General features: G+C 44.2%; 3 protein-coding genes across 20 annotated transcripts in view; 1 reads left to right on the plus strand and 2 right to left on the minus strand.

Moving 5' to 3' along the window:
• LOC1270437 (fatty acid hydroxylase domain-containing protein 2) overlaps nt 1-21,898 on the minus strand; it is a 428,943-nt gene that overhangs the window by 40,806 nt on the left and 366,239 nt on the right. The gene's annotated exons all lie outside the window — the stretch shown is intronic.
• Nucleotides 278-10,273, plus strand: LOC1270450 (phosphoribosyl pyrophosphate synthase-associated protein 2). Of its 15 annotated transcripts, none has more exons than XM_061655689.1 (5): nt 279-1,561; nt 3,567-4,139; nt 4,846-4,965; nt 5,220-5,339; nt 8,522-10,273. In XM_061655689.1, the coding sequence occupies exons 2-5, from the start codon at nt 4,120-4,122 to the stop codon at nt 9,390-9,392; spliced, it is 1,131 nt and encodes a 376-aa protein (XP_061511673.1). In that variant the 5' UTR covers nt 279-1,561; nt 3,567-4,119; the 3' UTR covers nt 9,393-10,273. The 15 variants fall into 15 exon arrangements, with proteins under 15 accessions (XP_061511722.1, XP_061511738.1, XP_061511673.1 ...); XM_061655720.1 differs by having other exon boundaries at nt 279-902; XM_061655676.1 differs by having other exon boundaries at nt 279-662.
• Nucleotides 11,138-19,050, minus strand: LOC1270451 (corticotropin-releasing factor-binding protein). Of its 4 annotated transcripts, none has more exons than XM_309147.6 (6): nt 18,593-19,050; nt 17,839-17,990; nt 13,607-13,682; nt 12,698-13,207; nt 12,467-12,615; nt 11,138-11,494 (listed from the first exon to the last, which is right to left on the minus strand). In XM_309147.6, exons 2-6 carry the CDS (start codon nt 17,899-17,901, stop codon nt 11,240-11,242), a joined length of 1,053 nt encoding a protein of 350 aa, XP_309147.6. In that variant the 5' UTR covers nt 17,902-17,990; nt 18,593-19,050; the 3' UTR covers nt 11,138-11,239. The 4 variants fall into 4 exon arrangements, with proteins under 4 accessions (XP_309147.6, XP_061511775.1, XP_061511769.1 ...); XM_061655791.1 differs by having other exon boundaries at nt 18,589-19,050; XM_061655785.1 differs by having other exon boundaries at nt 18,529-19,050.

Genomic DNA, 21,898 nt, shown 5'->3' on the forward strand with positions numbered 1-21,898 from the left:
GACACAACAATCCCCATATTGGTGCGAGTTTGGCCTTCACGGTAATTTGACAGATCGTTGAGGCTCAAACGTCAGTAAGACTTGCGCTCCAAAAGCCTATAGCAATAAGGAATGTTGCTTATTGGATGTATTTATTAAAACATGAGGTCTATAATTCGCTGCACAAACTAGAGCAACCAAAACCCTCATCCCCATGCCTAGAGCTGAGAAGGTTGTGCATTTGCGAGCCACACAAACGTTTGCCCGCACGCGGTGACAGCGTTGCCTGACAGCTGCAGTGCGCCGGCCTGCCGCGAGATGTCACAATAGGAGTCGAAAGAAAAGCAAGAAGAAGAAGAAGATGGTATCTTTGTATCGGTATCGGTAGGGGCGAAAGCGACAGTGCGACAACTGTGGCTGCCGCTGGTTCCGTGTGAGCACGCTGTAATCCATCCGTGCGCGTGTGCCCTTTCCGTTCGGTTCTGCGTGTGCTGCCCTGTCAAAGAATACCAATTTCAGTCTCCCATTTTCAAACCCACGGAAACGTAATTCCTTACCAACGGTGGGGGTAGGGGTGGGGGTGGTGCTGGTGCTGGTGGTAGTAGTAGTAGCAGTAGTGTGTGTATGTGTGTGTGTGTAAATGTTTAGTGTGATATAGTGCTACAATAGTTTCCAGTAAAAAGGTTTTTGTGCTGTGCTGTCTCCCGTACACACTCTTCACTCGCTCTATGTCTCTCCCGTTCTCCTGTGTAAACCCTCCTTCCCTCCTCCCATGGATACGCAAATCTATTTCTTTAAATTATTCTTGTATGTAGCGGTCGAGCGAAATACGCACGCCGGGGAGTAGGGAGAGGATGAACGCAAAGCGCATCGTGGTGCGACTCGCGACACACACACACACGCACACACGCACACACGCAAGGGTAAATTTTCTTCGTTTCAATTAGCACACGCAACCCAGTCCCCGGTTGTCCGCGCCGCTCCAGGCAGCTTGCGATACGAACGCATCAGCGCACCAATACACCCGGGATCGAGATCGCGGCTGCTTGTTGGTGGTGTGGCATATCTTTTACTTTCGAACAAAGCTGAACCCCAGCACCATCCATCGGCTGACCGACCTGCTGGGCAAATGCTGTGCAGTCGTTGATTTACCGTCCAGGGTGTGTGTGTGTGTATCTGTCTATTGGTTCGTTCACCAATTTCAATTGGTGCTGGCCGTGTGTGTACCTCAACTTCAACACCAACCAAATCCAATATCAATTCATTCTCGTCGCCTTTGTCACGCTCTCTGTCTCTCTCGCTCTGGCTCAGCTTTACTCGCGCTCTAATTTATTTCAACGTTTTCGCTCTCCTTCGCTCCGTCTCCTTGTGCCACCTGTGTTTGATAAAAAAAAAAAAACACACATCCAGACATTTTGCATTTTGTGCACCACCATTCGCAAAGAAGGCCGAGCGTGTGTGTGTGTGTGTGTATATGTGCGTTTGGATACGGATTCCTTCTGCAAGAACCTGGCCGGATATCGTACCCCGTTTTAGTAGTGCCGAGCACGCGGCACAGAGTGACAATTGTGCAACAAATCCGGTGCGTTAAACCGGCCCTCTACTTGTGTGTGTGTGTATGTGTGCGTGGCGGTCTGTCTCAGCTTGTTCGTATTTGTGTACGTGTGTATATGTATGTGTGTACGTGCGTATGAAGCGTGATGGGGGTGGAAACTGGAATTAAAATTTTGGCCGAAAAAAAAATAAATAAAATAACAATCATCCCATTTTCCCATTTTCCAAGGGGGAATACTATTCTAGTACAGTGGAACCCCAACATAACGAGTTCAATCCGTTCCAGTGGCTCAATCGTTATGCGGGAGACTCTTGTCGATATAATGTGGTTGAAAAGTAAAATAATTGGCTACAGGACCGCATCTGTGCCGGTACGAAAGCATATGTGCGTGTCTGACCAAAATGGAAAACATCTTTGAGATAGCTAATACAATTTCGAAGATATGAGTGATTTCACTATTTCTTTGTCATTATTAATTGGGTTTTGCGTGTAAGAGCGACTCCTTCGCCCGGTTGATGCTTGCGAACAAAGGAGAAAAACTTTTCAAGCTACGCGCTTGCAATGCTTCAAAATAACAATGATACACGATATTGTCTGGCAAGAGTTAGCTATCATAAACTGTTGGAATTTCATGCTAGTCTTTTTGTTTTGTTCCTAAATAAGCTAGTAGCATCAGAATTGCAAATTGGTTTGTGATTTCCGACATAAGATTTCACCAACTGCATTGGCATCCAATCTAGCACCGGATCATGCGTTAACCAAATCTTAGTATCGAAACGCAAAAAAAAAAAAACACTCGTCTGTGTACTACTGATGTGCTCTTTGGATTGCACCCACGACTCCGATCCGACTCAGGCTATTGTTAGTTCGATTCCGACTCCGCTAAAATCCGAACCTTTAGTTCGGCGCGGTGTCGGAGTCGTTCGGAGTCGTTCAGAGTCGTTCGGAGTCGGAGTCATTTGGAGTTCGAGTTGCCCGGAGTCGTCCGGAGTCGTTCAGAGTTGTCCGGAGTCGGCCGTAGTCGACCATAGTCGGAGTCATTTGGAGTCGTCCATAGTCGATCGGAGTCGACCGGCATTGAAATCGGTCGGAGCCAACATGAGCCGTCCGCTTTGATGTGCTTGTGATCAGTCATTTTATTTCGTTGTCCGACTCCAATTCCGCGCGAAACTAGTGTTTTGGATTTTGCTAGAGTCATAATCGGATTAACAATAGCCGGAGCCGGATCGGAGTCATGGGTACGCTCCAAAGAGCGCATCACCAATCCAAACGCTAGAAACACTCCTCAATGTACTACACACTTGTCCACAACTACACGACACTTTTCCTCCTGGCAATAGTTTTATATTAAATAAAACTTAGTAGCGAAACTCTTGTTTACTTGAGAGATTATTAGAACAACATTAATGCTCACTGTTAACCGATCGTGATCATGATTTCACATCGGCACCGCAATATTTGTCAGGAACCCAAATTAATGATGTATTGCTCGTAAAGCGAGATTTTACTCGTTATGAGAGGTATTGATGGAGCATTTGAATTTGCTCGCTATGCGAAAAACTCACTATACGGGGTACTCGTTATTAGGGGTTTCACTGTATTTGCATCTTCATTCATCATTGTTGTCTGGGTAGCATGTGCTCGATATGTTTGTGATGTTAAGTGAAGCTCCTGACATCAATTTTGTTTTTTTCTTCTCTGTATCTCTTTTTCCTTGTATCTCTCGGTGTACAACTTCCTTTGCACTTCACTGTCTGCCATATAAACCCACATATGTAAACACTCACACATAATACACCATGCCACCTCCACCAGAAAACTGAAAAAAAACGCAATCTTTAAACTTCACATGTCGCACCCACCCGCCCGCCCCGCCCGTTGTTGTATTGTGGACTGTTTTTTGTGCTGTAAAAAGAAAACACACGTGTATTTACATTCTCTTTTCTCTTTCCTTTATTTTCCCTATTTTTTCTTCAACCCCCTTTCCGTCTCCATCCCCTCTACCCCGTATTCATTCCCTTTCCATTTGCAGGTGTTGAAAGGTGTTATTGAACACAACAACAAAAATTATTCACAGAAGCAGCAGCATCAATCCCAAAAAAATCCAAATCTAACGGAAGAAAAAAAACGAAAACGTTGCACAAAACGGCACGTGTGAGAGATTTTTTGTGTTGTATAGTACTCGTTCTACGTTCGTTTGTTTCCGATTTGAATAGTTTTGAGTTTGCTGTTTTGGTTGTCTGTAAAAAAAAACAAAAAAAAAACAAATAAAACAATATCTCCAATCCGTATCACGCCCATGCGCCCGAGTTTTGCCTTTAAAACAGGGTTTAAGGGTACATAAAACGGGTAGTGGAACAAGTAGAACGAAAAAACAACCCATCCCGCCTCCCAATTCTACCACCACCCACTATCCGGTTTTATTCCCCGTAAGACATATTTTCGGCCACGGCCCGGGGGTAACCTTCCCACAAGGGGGAGAAAAAAACACACACACCCCGTCACAGTCTCTCGGCGTCCAAGCAGTGTTGTCGTAAAACAACAACATCAACACACCCCTAAAACGCAAAGCAAGTTCTCTAAAGATGCTTCTCAGCCGAAATAAGTAATTGTTGATTTTACTTTCCTTCTTTCTTTTTACTTTATTTTCTTCTCTTCTTTAATTCCGTTTTTCCACCTTTCTTTAACTCATCACCAACCTATCACTCTTGTTCCCCTGTACCATTGCCAATCCTTTTCCATCCCCCCCCCCCCCCCCCCTAAACCTGGCCCATCCTTCTTACTTCGTAGAAAATTAACGATTTTGATCACTAACACCTTCACACTAACACAGCCAATTCGTTGCATGAGCATCATTGTTATCCGCCATTCCCCCTCCCCACCCTCACCTCATCACACTTTCGCATCCCGATTCTGCCGTAGAAATGTTACAACTAAAAAGCAAATTTAATCGCCCGTTCTGTAACGATCAAACAAGTAGTAGCACCGTATCTAACCTTCCAGTGCATGGCCACTCCTCCTCCCACCATTGCAGACCGTCTTGCTCGTTTGACTTTGTCCTTCTTACGACAAGACCCCCCCCCCAATCACCCTCCGGTTGTCCTTCACCCAACTCAAAAGTATGGGCTCTAATGAGCCCGTCCCACTAACACAACAGTATCTCGATCGCTATAGATAGTAGTGCTTTCTATTTCCATCTCACCACCCCCCGCCCTTCTCTTTTTTTTCTTTTCGTCTAAATTTTTTGTTGGTAAATCTGGTACCATCATCTAAACCCCGGGTGCTGGCCGGGCCTCTGTTCCTCATTCCAGACTCGGAAGCATACGTCCGGCGAAGCACCTGAAGCTCGACAGCATGGACGCACCGGCAACGTCCGATATCGTCATCATCAATGGGAATTCTCATCCGGATCTGGCGAACCTGATTGCAAAGTACGGACCAAAACTGCCCTTCAACATCTCCCTCCCACCCAAGGCGCAACACCCAATGCTTGCCGTTAGCAGTCGCTCCTGCTATTGATCAAACAGCTGACCTCTGCAGCACATCGGTCCTACTTGGGTGTTCTGCCGGGTGTTCGGCGGGATTTGCTTCCGTTCGTTTTGCCTGTTGTGTGTTTTCTCATGTTTGACTTGTTTTTCTTCTTCTTTTTTTTTCTTTCACGAACCTCTAACCCGCTCCCGCGAAGTCGGCTCGGTGTGGCGAACGGTGGATGCGCGGTTTATCACAAAACGAATCGCGAAACGATGGTCGAGATAGGCGATTCCGTGCGCGGTAAAGACATCTACATCATACAGACCGGCACAAAGTGAGTTGAGCGATATGGATAGGCATGGAATGTTGCCATTTCTTCGTAGTGTGCATTATGTTTGGGTGTATGAAAATGTGGCGGGAACAAGTAGTATGGACCTAATGTGAATTTCATGCTTTGCATGTTGCATAAGAGACAAATTGATTGCTTTCCTACTAATTTTTATTTTATTATTTTTTTTTATTCAGGCGGAACGGTTCGAACATTCCGTATTGCTTAAAAGTAGAGTATACAATTATACAGAGTTTTCCAAGTCAGTTTAGAATGTCAAAATTGTTATTAACCGCGGGCATAATGATATTCCACATCGTTCTGACATTTCCAATCCATCATCTTAAGTTTAATTTCTTCTGCATGATTTTCAACGGACTGCTGTCATTGTTTTTTTCACCGGGGTTTGAAGCCGAATCACATCACCTGTCGACATTTGAAGCATTGAACATCATTCTGGAGAAATAAAAAAAAAATACGTGGTTTTTCAAGTCAGTATTGAGAGTAAACAATGTTATTCACCGTGTGCAAGATGTTAACCCACTTCAATGTGATAATTAGTTTTCAACAGCATATTTTTTTATTTCCTCAGCATGATTTTCAACACATCTCAAGCTGGATTAAATATGACAGTTCATTTTGAAGCAAATACACCATTTGACAGATGTTGAAAAACATCTTGGAGGCGATGAATAATTATGTGCACATTCGAATGTGACTTGGAAAACGTTGTATGAGGGAAATGAAATGTCAGATCGATGTGGAATAACATTTTACAGCAGGTGAATAACAATGTTTACATTCGCATCTGACTTGGAAAACCCATGTAATGCATGGCGTTAGAATCCATATTGGCTGGGACATTTTGGTTTTGTTCCGTCCAGTCCATGATTTTGTGGTCCTATAAGCGTGGTGAGGGTCTTCATCATTCTGTTTTCGAGGTCGAGTTCAGTTGGCCATAGGGCATTGTAGGGGTCTTTATTAGTGATGGATAAAGTTGGCAAAAATCCGGTGTTGATTCCGATAATTTCAGCATTATCCGTAGTCGTTCGGAATCGTCCAGAGTCGTGTTGAGTCGTCGTATTTGTCCATTGTCGCTCGGAGTCGTGCGGAATTCGTTGAAATCGGAGTCTTCAGTCGAAGCACATTGCACCTGACGGTTGACAGTGACTGTTGACTCCAAATGACTCCGTCTCCGGACAACTCCGACTGACTCCGGACGACTCCGAACAACTCCGAACGACTCCAGGCGATTTCAGACGTCGCTGAATGACCCTAGACAATTCTGGACGATTTCGAACGACTCCGGGCGACTCCGGACGACTCGGATTCCGGGCGTAACAAGTGGTTCGGATTTAGTCGGACTAACAATAGCTGGAGTCGCATCGGAGTCGTGGGTGCGCTCTAATCGTTTAAATCGTAAAAATAAAATATCTTTTTCAGGAAATCCAGGTCCGATATCGACCTGTCCTATACGCTGGTGATGTGCTGCAAATGCGAAATGCTTAGACCTAGGTCTAAAGTGAACGCACGATCTCCAGGGATGTTATTGAACCAAGGTTTCGAGCATAAACGAGGAGTGATAAAGGTTTCGGTTTTGAGCCATATCATATTTAAAGTTCTTTTCCTTTTGCTTGCAGTGGGTGATTTTATCCCCTGCAAAGATTGTTGGATATGATTCCGAGTGAAGCGAACATCTTCTCGGTTTTAATTGATTTTGAAAATTCAAAAGCAATGACGATTTAAAAAAAAATCATGTTGCTATTACCTGATATTGTATCAAATCATTAAATTTTGTTCAAATAACTCTCAAATGCAAGAAACCGCGATTGTGTAAATATGCGTGTACCAGGTTCCGCATATCTCAAACACTAGCTTTACGTAAAGATTCTTAAAATATGTTAGTCTGCACAAGTGCTTCCTAAAGCATATTTAAAAGTATTTTGGCCACGCAGAATGCTCTACAAATCGTCTTAAAATGAGATCAGGAAAGTCCTTCTTGTCTTAAGGCAATGGAATCCATTTTTATTTATTTAATTGTAGATATGTGTTACCAATATGTGATATGTTGATATTTTGATAAACAAAATCATGGTTTACATGACATTAAAAAAATGGCAATTTCCAATACGCTTTTCACGTCATGGTTATTATAGCAAAGCCGTGAAAATGCTTTTGTGACTGCGAGTGTTTAAAACAAATCTGTGTTTATTCAGTAATATTTTTAAACTGATACTGAACTGATACTGAAGATGTATGTTATTGAGGCGTTTTGATATTTTTTAAATCATTATGAAATAATTCACCAGTGAAAATTTCTTGGTATGGACTTCTGCTCATTCGCCTGCGATTTAAAAAAAAAAATCCAGTCAACATTTAGCAACCAATTTCAAACACTATTATGACTTCATATTTATTACTTCATTGCCGTCTCAAGAACATATCCATAGCAAGAGGCTGTAATTTTGACAGCTTAAATAGTACTCTCAACAAAGTTCTGTAGATGGGCCCTTTATGTTTTAAGTTTTATTGTAATCTTATTTGGCCATACAAGACATTCAAATGAAAATGAAGCCTTAATGAAATAATCGTAACAACAGCGTTCAAACTATGCTAAGATTTAAATTGTTCGTTGGGATGAGCATGGTTGGCGTAATTTAAAAAAAAAAAATGCTTCGGAGCACGTGTTGTATACACCAAAACCAATGCGCTGCTCTGATGAGGATCCGTCAATAAAAAAAAAGGTTACTATTAGCATGGCCATGTTTATCCATAAACGTGCTGCCAATTGTCATCCGACGAAGGTTATTGGGGATACCTTTATTTGCATCCCTCAACGAGCTATCTGTACCTAAAATGGAACTGCGGAACTTTTCCTGTTTACTGGTAGCTGAAACATGTTCAATCGCAGTTACAAATCAAACAGAAAACCTAATGTTTTCATGACAATTTTTACAATAGTGTGTAGAAGGAGAGATAATGCATTTTTAAAATGAGAATGCTTTTTTAGCTTTTTATAAGAATCGGCTTCTCTGAAAGCAATTTTGTAGATGATGAAAGCTGTTTTAAATAATTCGTTGTCTAGACTTTATGGCAAAACTAGACTAGATAGACATCTAAATTGATCTAAATCTAAACACACAAACGCACTAAAAAAACACGCCTTTTCTTTCGCCCTAATTTCACAGAGATGTGAACAACAACATCATGGAGCTGCTGATCATGGCGTACGCGTGCAAAACCTCCTCGGCAAAATCGATCGTCGGCGTGATCCCGTACCTGCCGTACTCGAAGCAGTGTAAGATGCGCAAACGGGGCTGCATCGTCTCAAAGCTGCTGGCGAAGATGATGTGCACCTCCGGCCTGTCCCACATCATCACGATGGATCTGCACCAGAAGGAAATACAGGGCTTCTTCGACTGTCCGGTGGACAATCTGCGCGCCTCTCCGTTTCTGCTGCAGTACATCCAGGAAAGCATCCCCGACTACCGCAACTCGGTGATCGTGGCCCGCAATCCGGGCTCGGCAAAGAAGGCCACCTCGTACGCGGAACGGTTGCGCCTCGGCATCGCCGTGATACACGGCGAGCAGAAGGAATCGGAAGCGGACGAAGTCGACGGGCGCAACTCGCCGCCGACGCTGCCGAAATCGCGCACGATGGACGTGTCCGGCGGGGTGCCGATCCACCCGGCGAAGGAGAAGCCGCCGATCAACGTGGTGGGCGACGTGGGCGGCCGGATCGCGATCATGGTGGACGACCTGATCGACGACGTGCAGTCGTTCGTGGCGGCGGCCGAGGTGCTGAAGGACCGGGGTGCGTACAAAATCTACGTGCTCGCGACGCACGGCCTGCTCAGCCAGGATGCGCCCCGCCTGATCGAGGATTCCGCCATCGACGTGGTGGTGGTGACGAACACGATACCGCACGAAATCCAGAAGATGCAGTGCCACAAGATTAAAACGATCGATATCAGTATTCTGCTGGCGGAAGCGATCAGGCGCATACACAACAAGGAGTCGATGTCATATCTGTTCAAGAACGTCACACTGGAGGACTAGGGCGTGAGGCGGCGCGTTTGTTTCGTGCTAACGATTTGGCCTACACCACACATCAACACAGCAGCACACGCGTGCTTTACTATTTTTTTCCCTCCTGCAAATTTACTTGGTGCTTTTGGTAAAATCGCATTTTACACACCCACACTTACATTCAGGCATGAAATAAACAACCAAAAACCAAACAAAAAATAAGTTGTATCCGGCGGCCCTGCACTGGAACAGTTTTTGGGAAGAAAGGTACGCTAACAAGGCACGAACAGCAGGGACCAAACCACAACCAACCTTTCACGCAACGAAGATAGGCATACATGTTCTCAAAACGACCCTTTCGATTTTAATCCATAATTTTACTTACTTTGTTTTTATCGTGAAATGTTTCATGTTCTGTAAACGGCTAGTTCCATTGTTTCTATTTGTACTATCGTTTTATCCTCTCCCCTTACCACTTTGCTTCCTTCACACACAGAGACTAAGAAAAGAAGAATAAAAAAAAACATAAATATGATACTTTAGTCAATATATAGTGTAGCGTTAGAGAAAGTAAGGATGTTGCTCGATGCAACGATCTGTGAGCAAACAAACAAACAAACAAAAATCTGAAACCCTGAATGCTAAAACGTACTCTACAGGAAACAAAGATTGTGCAGGCAAAACAAACATTAAGAAAGCATGTTCAACAGAGCAAAACAGCTAAAGAAAGATCGCACAGCCTCGATGCGAAGCTTTCAGCTATTTTGTAGTTGTTGTTTCTAATTGTGGTCTGGTTTAAGGAAAAAAGCGGCAAAAACACGATGAGTATGAGGGAGGACTGGATGAGGATCTGGATCAATAAAGTACACAATGATTTTTGGAATTTTATTCCTTACACCGTTAGATAATAATCGTGGCCGTCGCTAAGTATTTTTTGTCAGTCTGATGGGCAAGAGAAAGAAAATCGGAAGATTGGATGGAAAAGAGCAAGTGTACCAACCTCAACCCCGATTCTTCCACCCATTCCCAGCGTTGAAGAAAATTGTACGATTTTCAATGTTTGTGTTCACCTTGTTGTTATTCTTCTTTTTTTCCTATAGTTCCAGATGTGACAGGGAGTAAAATGTTCTGTGCTTCGGTTAGTAGTTGAGTTACATTTTCTTTGCATTTGCATTATTTTTTTTTTGGTTTTGTTTTTACCTTAGCGTGCGCGCAGTGCACATTTCTTTCTACTGTTTTATTGATACCGTGTTTCGTTCTTTTCTGTTTTCTTTTTTGTTTGTTTATCTCGGACATTGTATATACTCTCTGTATTTATATGCGTTTTTTTTTCAAAATTGGGAGTTCTAGCGACATTTTAAAACTGTGCCTTAATGGTTGGTGTGCGTGGACGAGTTTCTGTTTTTTTTTGGTTCACGGCGCATTTGTATCTGTTCTCTCCAGTTTCGCTGTATCTTTATTCCCGTTGTCCAAAACCCTGTTTGCCAGTTATCTCCGTTTGCAGATTGTAAAAGGGAATTTGCGAATGTGTAACTGTGTACGTGTGGTTGGGTGTGTGTGTGTGTGTGTGTGTGTGTGTGTGTGTGTGTGTGTGTGTGTGTGTGTGTGTGTGTGTGTGTGTGTGTGTGTGTGTGTGTGTGTGTGTGTGTGTGTGTGTGTGTGTGTGTGTGTGTGTGTGTGTGTGTGTGTGTGTGTGTGTGTGTGTGTGTGTGTGTGTGTGTGTGTGTGTGTGTGTGTGTGTGTGTGTGTGTGTGTGTGTGTGTGTGTGTGTGTGTGTGTGTGTGTGTGTGTGTGTGTGTGTGTGTGTGTGTGTGTGTGTGTGTGTGTGTGTGTGTGTGTGTGTGTGTGTGTGTATGTGTGCATGTGCTGTTCCCCTTTTACATCTCGCAGATCACCGTCGCCAGCTGGAGGTCCGATTCGTCAGCCATGCGCATCGTCACCATGGCCTGGTTGCTGTACCGCCCGCTAGAGATCAGCCGCACCGAGGTCGTACCGCACAGGATGGTCTGGTCCAGGTCCACGCGGCCGCGGCTCCGGCCACAGATGGTGCTCGCGCGTACCAGCTGGTAGGACGGGTCCAGTCCAACCGAGCCACCAACCTCGAGCCTATCATCCATTCTGACGCGTTCGCACTGGAAAATCAGCAATAGATGAATTGAACGGGAAGTTAAGCAACACGTCATTCAAGGATTGTGAAGTTCCGGGAAGATCAAGGATATCGCATGTAATAATAATTAAAAATACTTGAATTAAAAGTACCATATTTTAGCGTGTATGACGACCCCCTTTTAGGTCGAAAATGACCAAATTCATATTGAGGGGGTCGTTATACACGAGTAATGACTTTTCAATTACAGCTGAGACATCCTTTTTTGTTTACATACGTAAACTAGAAATAGTAAGGAGCGTATCCAAGGACACATCCAAGGATACACAAGCATTAAGGAAGAGATCTGGAAACAATTGATCTCCCTGGCTGTTTAAATTTAAATACTCATATTCATAAAAAAGGAACCACTGAGATTTACAACTAAAGCTCCAAAAATACCAAAAGGATACGAAGGTAAATTCGCTTGTACTAGAAGCACAAAGAAAAACAAACAAACTTGATCTAAATCAAATTGGTAAGATAGACACATTTGTCTTTGAATTTTGGAAAATCAAAAACAACAAAAAACTTTGTTTTCCAAAAATATTGAATAATTCATCCCCGTGATGAATAGGTAAAAAACGGTAAAGTACGGTACTCATTGTCTGGGGACGTTTGGAGATGGCCAAAATTATAGGCATGTGTGGAAGTTATTCAAGTTGATGTATCAAGTGATGAATATCCATTAATTTGATTCACACAAATGTCTGAAGAATATGTAGACTTCAAAATGACTCCCAACAAGGTCCACAATTCCAAACGTATTTCCATCCAAGATCGTTTTATGTGGGAAGACATCTAGAACTAGCCCATCAGGTCCTCCTATCAAGACATCCCCGGGGAGGACTTTATGTATAGTTTACATAACTGCTCTAACAATACATAACATTTTGTAGCTGACTTTCGATGCTGATGCTCGGGCGGACCAGATTAACGTCGCAACAAGGATACTTACGTAACGGACACTCTCATTGATTTCTCCCACCTCCACGGCGACGACAGATACAACGGCAGGGAACAGAGCAGTCAGCGTGCAGTTCCGACGCAGGCCATAGTTACGCAACATGTAGTACGGTGCCAAACCCTCCGCCATGATGTTGCATGCTGCATTGGATGGAAGCAGACGTGAGAATGAGGGCTTTTTGTTTGTTTGTTGGTTTGTTTGTCAACGGTACAGGACACTCACGTTTTGGATTGCGATGGAATCGGGCGGACAGGACGAACGAACCACGCTCGGGTATGCGGTACTGTACCAGGGCCGCATTCTGGCTCGAGCGAAACACCCAAGCGTTCGAGGCGGCACCGACCGTTTTGGGCGGCCACGGTCCGCCCCCGGCCGACGCTCCCTGCTCGGCACAGAACTCCTGCACCCGCAGCTCCAGCGGCTTCTCGTGGTCGCGCTCGCCCGGGAAGTACTGCCCGTTCAGCTCCCAGCCGTCGACGAACGCCATCAGCCCGCCGGTGCGGCAGTCCACGTTCACCTGCCTCATCGTCACCTCGATGATTTGGTCGGGATCGGCCACAAAGTACACACCGCACACGGTCGCCGCGCCCAGCGAAGGGTCATCCGGGTCGGCGCGTTCCGCGGACTCGACGCCCGGCGTCATCCAGTGGGCGCCGTGCTTGGACGTCGATCTTACCGGTGGCAGCTTGACGAACGAAAACTCGCCCTCCTCCGACGTGACGTGCATACAGTCTGCGGGGAATGGTTTTGGGCGGGAGGAGCAGCATGTCATTGTCGTTAGCAGGGTGCGGTTTTTTGGTGGAAAAAGGGGTTTGGTGTGTGGATATATCAGTAGCAAGTGGAGAGCTGTCAGTAGCACGCACTGTCTCGTTACGTGCACTTCAGCGCTTTCACGTTCCAGGCGTCACTTGAGAAGATAAGGGGGCGTGTGGGGGATCACCAACCAACAGGATCAGGTTGTGACGTAAGCCTAGGTTCCGAAACGCAGCGGAGGGAAGGGCACGCCGGTGTACGCTTTCGCGAAAGGAAGAGTTTCTCTGTACGCTTGGAACTGAAGTGCAATCGAGGCAAGTGCTTTCGCAACAATTATCCAACCCGAACGCCCCAATTCCCCACTGTCCCGCTACCTACCCGTGATGAGATGTAGCTTTTCCTGCGGTGCTGTCGTCTGCTCCAGCTCAAACGATCGTCTAACTGCGTGCCAGGCCTGGGTGCGAGAGGGAAAGGATACAAAATCATGCGGTGTGGCAAGTGGATCGGAAATGTAATGCTTAAAATAAATACATCTTGAAGTCATCCAGCAAAGCCGAGGCAAGGGTTTCAATGCTCAAGTCCACCCCCCCCCCCCCCCCCCCCCGGGGCAATGGGTAACGCACCGAGAGCACGAGCAAAGGCAAAGAATAAATGAGCCAATAAATTGGCAATCGGCGAACGAAACGATGGGCAGTTAACTTTTCGCTGTTGGTCGCGTGGAAAAAGGGACTTTCTTTTCAACAAATTTGTTCCATTTAAGCCCTTCCCCCTCCTCCCTCGTGACCCTTTCTCGTGCCGCGCGTACTGTGCCGGAGAGGAATGGATATCCATTAGGGAGTCTAAAAAACCCTTTTCTTTTGGTACAATTCCCCACCGGCCCGGACAACGAAACGACGAAATTGGTGGGCGAAAACAATGCAACGCATTCAAAACCCGTAACTGCTGACGAAACAAAAAATAGAAAAGGAAGATGTAAAATAAATGCTACTTTTAAATTAGTTTTTCATCTTCTCGCTCCCTGGGCCAGCGGTCGAGCGGCCAATTTTATCCTTTTTTGCTGGAAAAGGCGGAAAATTGGCACCAATTGCCCGGGCCGGACAATAGCGACTGAGGCAAACGCAAGCGCACGCGGAAGCGCGCGCGTTCCATTTTATGCTGTAATTAATTCGCTTTCTAGCTGGTGTGTGTTTTTTTATTGCCTGCCTGCTCTCTACTTTAGCAAAACTGCACAAAAGCGAAGGTGAAAATTAATTGCAAAAAATATAGAAGAGCAACCCCGTTCAGTGGCGGGGATGCTTTTTTGTATTCTAACGCTCCTCCCCACTCTTCAATGCCGGTGGTGCTTAATGGTGCTGCACATAGCAGGGAGCAAAGTGTCGGGCTGGAAGGTGGGAGCAGAAGTAGCAGGGGAAGCAAAAAGAAAAGGCGGCAAAAGTTTGCACCTAGCCGCTAGCAAGGTTGGTGCGCACGGTTGGACACAACCGCCCGCGAAATGAAACGCAAATATAACACGTAATTAAATTGTGCACAAATATTCAATTTCCCCCTTGTGGTCTGGTTTGCCCGGTTGCAGTGTACGACGCGAGATCCCTCTCTGGTGCCTTTTCACCCCCCCACCCCTCCCCCCACACAGCGAGATGACCAGGAAGCAGCATTCAACGAAGGGCATCCTCCGCCGTGTCGAAGGTTGCTCTTCACGCGACGCTAATTTAATGTGTACGTAAGTGGGGCGTCTATTACTTTTTTCTGCTTTTTGTTGTTTTATTGCAACTCGTAGCGTTAAACATGATGTAGCATTTCTCGAGCGGGAGGACGTCCGTTGTTTGAAAATGCTTTTACATGCATTCACGGTAACACATTGCGGAAGCCACGCGGCAGAATATTCCGATCGGCTAATAGGTGGGCTTTTAGGATGGCGGCCTCTGTTGCAGACTAGACGTACAAATAATAAATTATATTATTTAATTTAATTGTATGCGTGGTGCTGCACTACACCTTTAGAATGGCTATCGTCCGTAGGTGTGCAATTTGATTTACCTAAATTCGCTCTTACAGGGGTTTCCAAGTCATTTTCCAAGTCATTGCGCATCATTACAGCGTTTTCCGGATCATTTTCCAATGTGTGCAACATTTTTAATTGCTTGCAAGATGTTTTTCAATAGCTGTCTAATGTTTTATTTGCATCACAATGGTGTTTCTCTTCTTAAACATGATTTTCAACACGTCTCAAGCTGGATTGAGTTTGACAGTTTTTGTGGTATGTTGAAAATAATGTGTAAGAACTGACATTTTATCTTGATGCCAATACTCCATTTGACAGCTATTGGAAAAAATATTGGAGGTGGTGAATAACGATGTGCACTTTTGAAAGTGACTGGGAAAACCCTGTATTCATCGCCTGTAAGATGATTTTCAACAGCTGTCAAATGGTGTACTTGCTTCAAAATAAGATGCTCGTTTGAACGTACCCAAAGGATGCAATGCCTCACAGGGTTTTCCGAGTCTATTTCTAATGTTTACAACATTTTTTATTGGTTTCGAGATGTTATTTCAACAGCCGTCAAATGTTGTTACTGCATCACACTAATTTTTCAGTTCTTTCAAATGCTTTTTAACACGTTTTATGATGGATTGAGGTTGGCAGTGGTTTGTGATATACTATAAAAAATGAGAAAACGAAATTGAACACTCTTGGAAAAAATAATTATTCGACAAATTACGTTCCATCAAATTAAACATCAACATGACCAGATGTTCATAACAATAATTCTTCTTTTCTTTTTGGCTTTCAGTGTTTCAGTAAAAGTATAAGATTGATTATCTATTCGACTATTTTTGAATAGTCTGACACAACATGATAAGAAGGGCCGAGTTACTGCACAACTCACCACAGGGCAGATTTGAGTAACCAGTATAGTCTGACGCACCTGTAGTAGAAAGGTTTAAGTTATCTAAACATCTTAACAGAGGCGAAAGAGACCCAAGAGGCCCAAAACATCTTTAAGCATTAAAACAACTAAAAGTTCTTTGTGATGTGCTAAAAATCATGTGTATGATTTTGTTTTGTTATGATGGAAATACACCATTTTGACAGTTGTGCAACCCATCTTGGAAGCGGTGAGTAATAATGGCGCATTCGAAAGTGACTTGGAAAACCCTGTAAGGTGTTTTGTTGAACAGGTATGCATAGTGTTCTGAACATCATTGAAGACTGTTTTTCTTTTGTTATTGTGTTACTTCGGCTAATTACGGCACTCGAATGGTAGTCGAATGGAACAGAATGCTTTGAATCGGACAGCAAAATACATGCCACCCAATTCGAACCAATGAATGTTTTATCTACGTTTAGAAGCATATCAACAAAATCTTACATGCATAAAAATGTAAAAAAAAGAGTAAATTAACTGCGTTCAATTTGTCATGGCCGTACGACCTTCGTACGAGTGCTGCGATCAGGCGGACAGTTCTCTAACAATTGTATCATGAAAAATAAATTGTAATTTTACCAATAGCTTTAAATCGTTAAAAAGGCAGAAATAACCGAATTTCCTTGATGAATTGCATTACATAAAATTATTATTTATCGACTATATTTTGGCTGTAAAACGTGATATTCGACTTACTGATTTGAACGAATGTCACCGCAACGCATTAGTAACTCGGGGAAAGGCTGTAATAGATAAATTATACATATTCTTAATCGATGCATTATACTAATGATGGCCGTGATTGTAAAATCAATACCACCAGCATGGCCTCAAACTGAATACGCCCAAAACGAAACCTATCATCACCATTATCCGGCACAATGTGTTAAACAAAATACCGTTCCAAGCAAATCCGCGCGCGGAAAAGGTGAAGATCACATACGCATCATTAGACCCCAGTAGCTGAATTCAATTATGCAAAACGGAACTGCTACTTCCTCCCCGAGATGAAGAAGGAACACATTTGTACTCGGCAAAGTAGCTCTCATACTGCTTGACGAGTCCTTGCCGTAAGTGGTTGCTCTCCAGTGCCGTACGCTGTACCCGGCCGTAACGAAATGCAAATGAGGCAACCGGCGCGCCCAACCCCCTCCAGATCCACTCGAGCCACAAAGCCACACGCCATTGTGAGAGCCGAACGCCTGCCCTCTGCCGTCAGCCGTTGGAGCAAGTAGCTCCTTCCAAAAACCACCCTCGAACTGGCCGTCCAACAAATGCCTAAAAGGAAGCGTCCCACGTATTCGCGAACACCCAGAGGGAAGAAGGATGGCATCCCATATGTATATGTGCTCATGAAATATGCAAAAAGCGGTTGCGGGCAAAAAGAGAGAGAGAGAGAGAGAGAGAGAGAGAGAGAGAGCGGGAGAAAGAGGAAGAAAGAGAAGTAAAGGGAAAGATGAACCGAGGAGGGAGCCTGCTGCGTTTCCGCGCTTGCACTGCTGATTAGGGTGGTGCAACAGGTGTGTAATGGAAACTCTCGTGAAAACAATTGCCCGGCTCGGTGCAGCGATGCAACTATTGTAAAGTAGGTCCTTTGCAACATACAAAAAGATATACATACACACATACACACACACACACACAAGCACGACAATAGCAACCTGTGCTACTAGGTTTTCCTACCTTCGCCTGGAAGCAGAGGATCAGCACCTGAAAAAACAACATCATAACACCCCGCATCGCCATCCCGCACGTGGCTCGTCCCTCTCTGCGAGTTGTTTTACTGATGGTAGTCGGTCGTGTGGGGCGCAGGCTGATGGGGTTGTTTTCTTCCGCTGTTAAAATAGAAGAGAAAGTTTCAATGAAAATGAAACAAAAAAGAGAAAGAATGAAAAAGAGCAATACTTTAGCAGTAACCAAAATAATATTTTTTCCGCCTGAGTTAGCGCGCCGCTGTGGCTAGCATAACACAAGCTGCGCGTTTGTGGCGCCGTTTCTTGTTTTCGATCTGCTATTGCAAGCAAAGGAGAAATGAAATGCATAAACTTTAACAGCTGATTTGGCTTTCTGTTGAACGCATTTAAAGAGATTGATCTGCATAGATGTTTGCATAACTTTATGGTTTGGTATTTCTTTAGAATGCGTTCACTGTTAATATTCCGAGGCCTACATCACTGTGCGTGACGCAGTTAGGTAGGAAATAAAATGTATCAATTTTAGAATATTGTGGCAGAAGATTTAAAGTGATTTTTATCACCTAATAAGGATTTTTGTTGAATTCACTTGAGTTTGAATATTATTAAAATAAACACAAGTCCAACTATTTATTGAAAATTAATTGAGAGAAACATGAATTTGCTGCCTTTATGTTACCGTCTACATTAGACAGGGATAAAACTGATTTAAATTCACCACCACTAAACAATCACTAACTCACAATGATGTATGTAACTGCTCACAGAACTGCTGTTTTATCGATACCGATTTCACCCAACATTGCCCTTTACAAACGGTTGCATTTAAATTGTCCTTTCGTTGGCGTTTCAAACGAATACACTCGATCACTACCGTAGTTGGCGCAATCTTCAAGAGATGCACCTAATTTTTTTCTAGCTCACATGCACTTCGACACATACACACACGCACACATCCACACACGAAATAAATGCGCGCAAACGGGCAGCGGGAGCGTGCTCAGATGCAGGATCGCGAAGCTGCGATCCACGCTGTTGCCGCTCGACAGTCTGGATTGATCGAAGTTGATTGCTGAGGCTCGGCAGGTAGGACACGCTCGCACCAGCCAACGGACGCTGGCGAACTGACGACTGGCGACGATTTTTCACTGCACGCTGGCACGATGGCTGGCAGCATCCGGTCGAACGGTTTCTGCGGATTGCGGCCGACCGGCGGCAGTTGGTCCCGTTTTAAAGGCATGCCCGATCTCTGTCCCGGCCTCCCCCCCCTCCCCCTTCCCACTTGCACCGTCCGCTTGCCATCGCCCCCGAGCGCTCTGTCTCTTTCGCGACCGCACAGCCACCAGGCGTCTCCATATCAGCATCTCATCACGGTGCGGGTGTGCTTGTGTTCCATCTCAATCGGTAGTGCGTTCCCGCTCGCTCTCGGTCTTTCCCTCGTTCTGCCGTGCTTCCTTTTCGTATTATTTTTCCCGCTCACGCGATTGCACGTACCTGAGCTTTAACTTTTCTTTGCTGTCTGCCACTCGCTCTCTTTCTCGCTCCATTTGTGGCTGAAAGTTCCCTTTAGGTTTTACGACTCTTTTCCTTTCGGTCGTTTATTTTTTCTGTTTGCTTGCAGGGGTTGTTGAGTGTCTTACTTTTAAGCTGCTTAAATGTTAAGCTGGTAGTAGGGCTGATATATTTTGATAATATCATACTAGATCATCCTCATTTTGAGAAACATAAATCCATTTCTTCATGAAATGAAAAGCTGGATATTTTTAAATTTCTTTATTTAGCATAACATTTTTATGACCTTTTTAGAAGCCTGGGCGACTAAATTTTTTTTTGTACCAAATGTCATAAGCAGGCGTCGAGGAGGTTCCATGAAGTTATAAACCTACCAAGGTGCATCTTGAATGTTCTTAATGGTAAAGATTTGTAGTTGGAGTGTTGGAGTGCGTACCATTAAATACGGATCTAGAGGAGGGAGAATATGTTAGGAACAATTATATGATTTTTGGTGCGATCCTGTGGTCTTCTTCTTGTTCTATTTGGCGTAACGTCCTACGCGGACATGCCGGCCTATAAGGCTTTCGAGACTTAATTCAACACCACGCAGCCGGATAGTCAAATCCTTGCTACGGGGGGATGGTCCATCTTAGGCTTGAACCTATAACGAGCATGTTACAGAGTCGTTCGAGTTGACGAATGTACCAGGGGACCGCGATCCTGTGGTACAGTCGTCAAATCTCATATCTTGATAACATGCTCATCGTGGGTTTAAGCCTCATATGGATCGTCTCCCCATAGCAAGATCGTCTACCAAATCATCCGGCGCTACAATCGCTTTGCGGTCTTGGACTGCCTCAGGAGTGTCCGAAACCGCTCAAGGGCTGCCGCCAATCTGTTATCCCGGCCTTAATGGAGGACGCCTCCACGCCATACTGCCATCTCAATTTGGGCCTACTACGCCTCCTCTGTCCTTGTGGACGGCCTAAAAAGTCTTCCAAAGGTTGTTCGTTTTCATGCGTACAACATGACCAGCTCGCCGGAGTCTGGCGAGCTTGATACGGTGCACCGACAGTGAGTAGTCGCCGTACATCTCGTATAGATCGTAGTTATATCGGATCCTCCATTGTCCTTCCACACATACGGGGCCCCGAATCCTTCTGATCATCTCTAGAACGCTTCTAAAAAGGTTTTGACAGACCTGGACAGTGCCCATGTCTCAGAGGCGAATGTCCTATCAGAGCAAGGACTGCCTGGCGCTACACAAATTCGGCAGCGTGATAATAAATAAGTCTCGAAAGGCCGGCATGACCACGTAGGTCGTTACGCTAATAAGAAGAAGATTAGGACTTGTTTTACACTCTGGGCAACCATAAGGCGATGTTTTAAAGGTAGCATGCCTAACATTAAATGCCATGTGCGGATTCGGGGAGAATTTTTGATGAAATTTAATTTATCAATCCAGAAAGAAATGTAAGAAAAAAATACATTGTTGCTGAATACCTTGAGAAGCACCTTCTATCGGTTAACACTTTGAGTTCCAGATCATTTTTGTTAATGTTTCCCTGCTCTGTTTCCCTATTCAATTTAGTTTACCACGATCTTAGCACGCACTGATACGTTTGCAGACATCGCTGTGCTCTCTTGTAAGAGCCAAACAACCTTGAATTATTTTCAAATCTGACGATATCCCGACAGCAGGATATAAGAGTTAGCAGGTTTCGGTAGCTTGAAGACCATAATGTCGTGAATTGAACTTGACAATGAACTACGAAATTGATTATGGACATCTTTATTTGCTTATGTTAGCTAAATTTGAAAAGCTTATCATTTAGCTTAGCAATTCTAAATTTTCTATGAGGTATGATTGCACTTTGGATGTTCCCCAAGATAGCGTGCTGAATCCCTTATTGTTGGCCCTTTTTCTTCAATTATGTTTGTTATGTTTTACATCCAGACTATCTTCTACAAGTGGATGTCATCAATTTTTTTCCTCTGTTTCTTTGTTTACTGATTGTGAATGTGAATTTACTCCTTTGTCAAATGGTGTTTTGCTAATTGTATGAGCCTTTGTCCCGATTAATGTTCCAGTATTCATATTTCTGACGCTCGTTCTCCATATGCTTTCGATTATAAACTTTTCAATGTATCTCTGTCTCGCGTTACGTCTATTCGTACACTTGATTGCCAGTTAAGCTTCAAGCCACAGGTTGAGGTTGTAATAACAAAAGCAAATAAAACTCTGGGATTCATACTTTTATCTGGGTTTTATCTGATTTTAGAGGTCTTTCCTGTTGAAGAACTCTCTGCTGAAGTCTACTTCGTCCAATTTTGGAATATGCATTGTATGGAGTCCTTCTAGTATTGAGGAATACACTAGCTTAGAAAATGTTCAAAGACACTTCACCAGGGTTGCATTTCGGCGTATTTTTCGCTCTACACAACTCCCTCCCTTTGTAACGCGAATACAATAGTTGTATTTGCAATAACTAAGTCAGCAACGTTATGTGAGCCAAGCATGTGTCATTGGCGGGTTACTTGCTTCCTCTATAGAA

Source organism: Anopheles gambiae, chromosome X (genome assembly GCF_943734735.2).
Source record: "Anopheles gambiae chromosome X, idAnoGambNW_F1_1, whole genome shotgun sequence".
Lineage (NCBI taxonomy): Eukaryota > Metazoa > Arthropoda > Insecta > Diptera > Culicidae > Anopheles > Anopheles gambiae.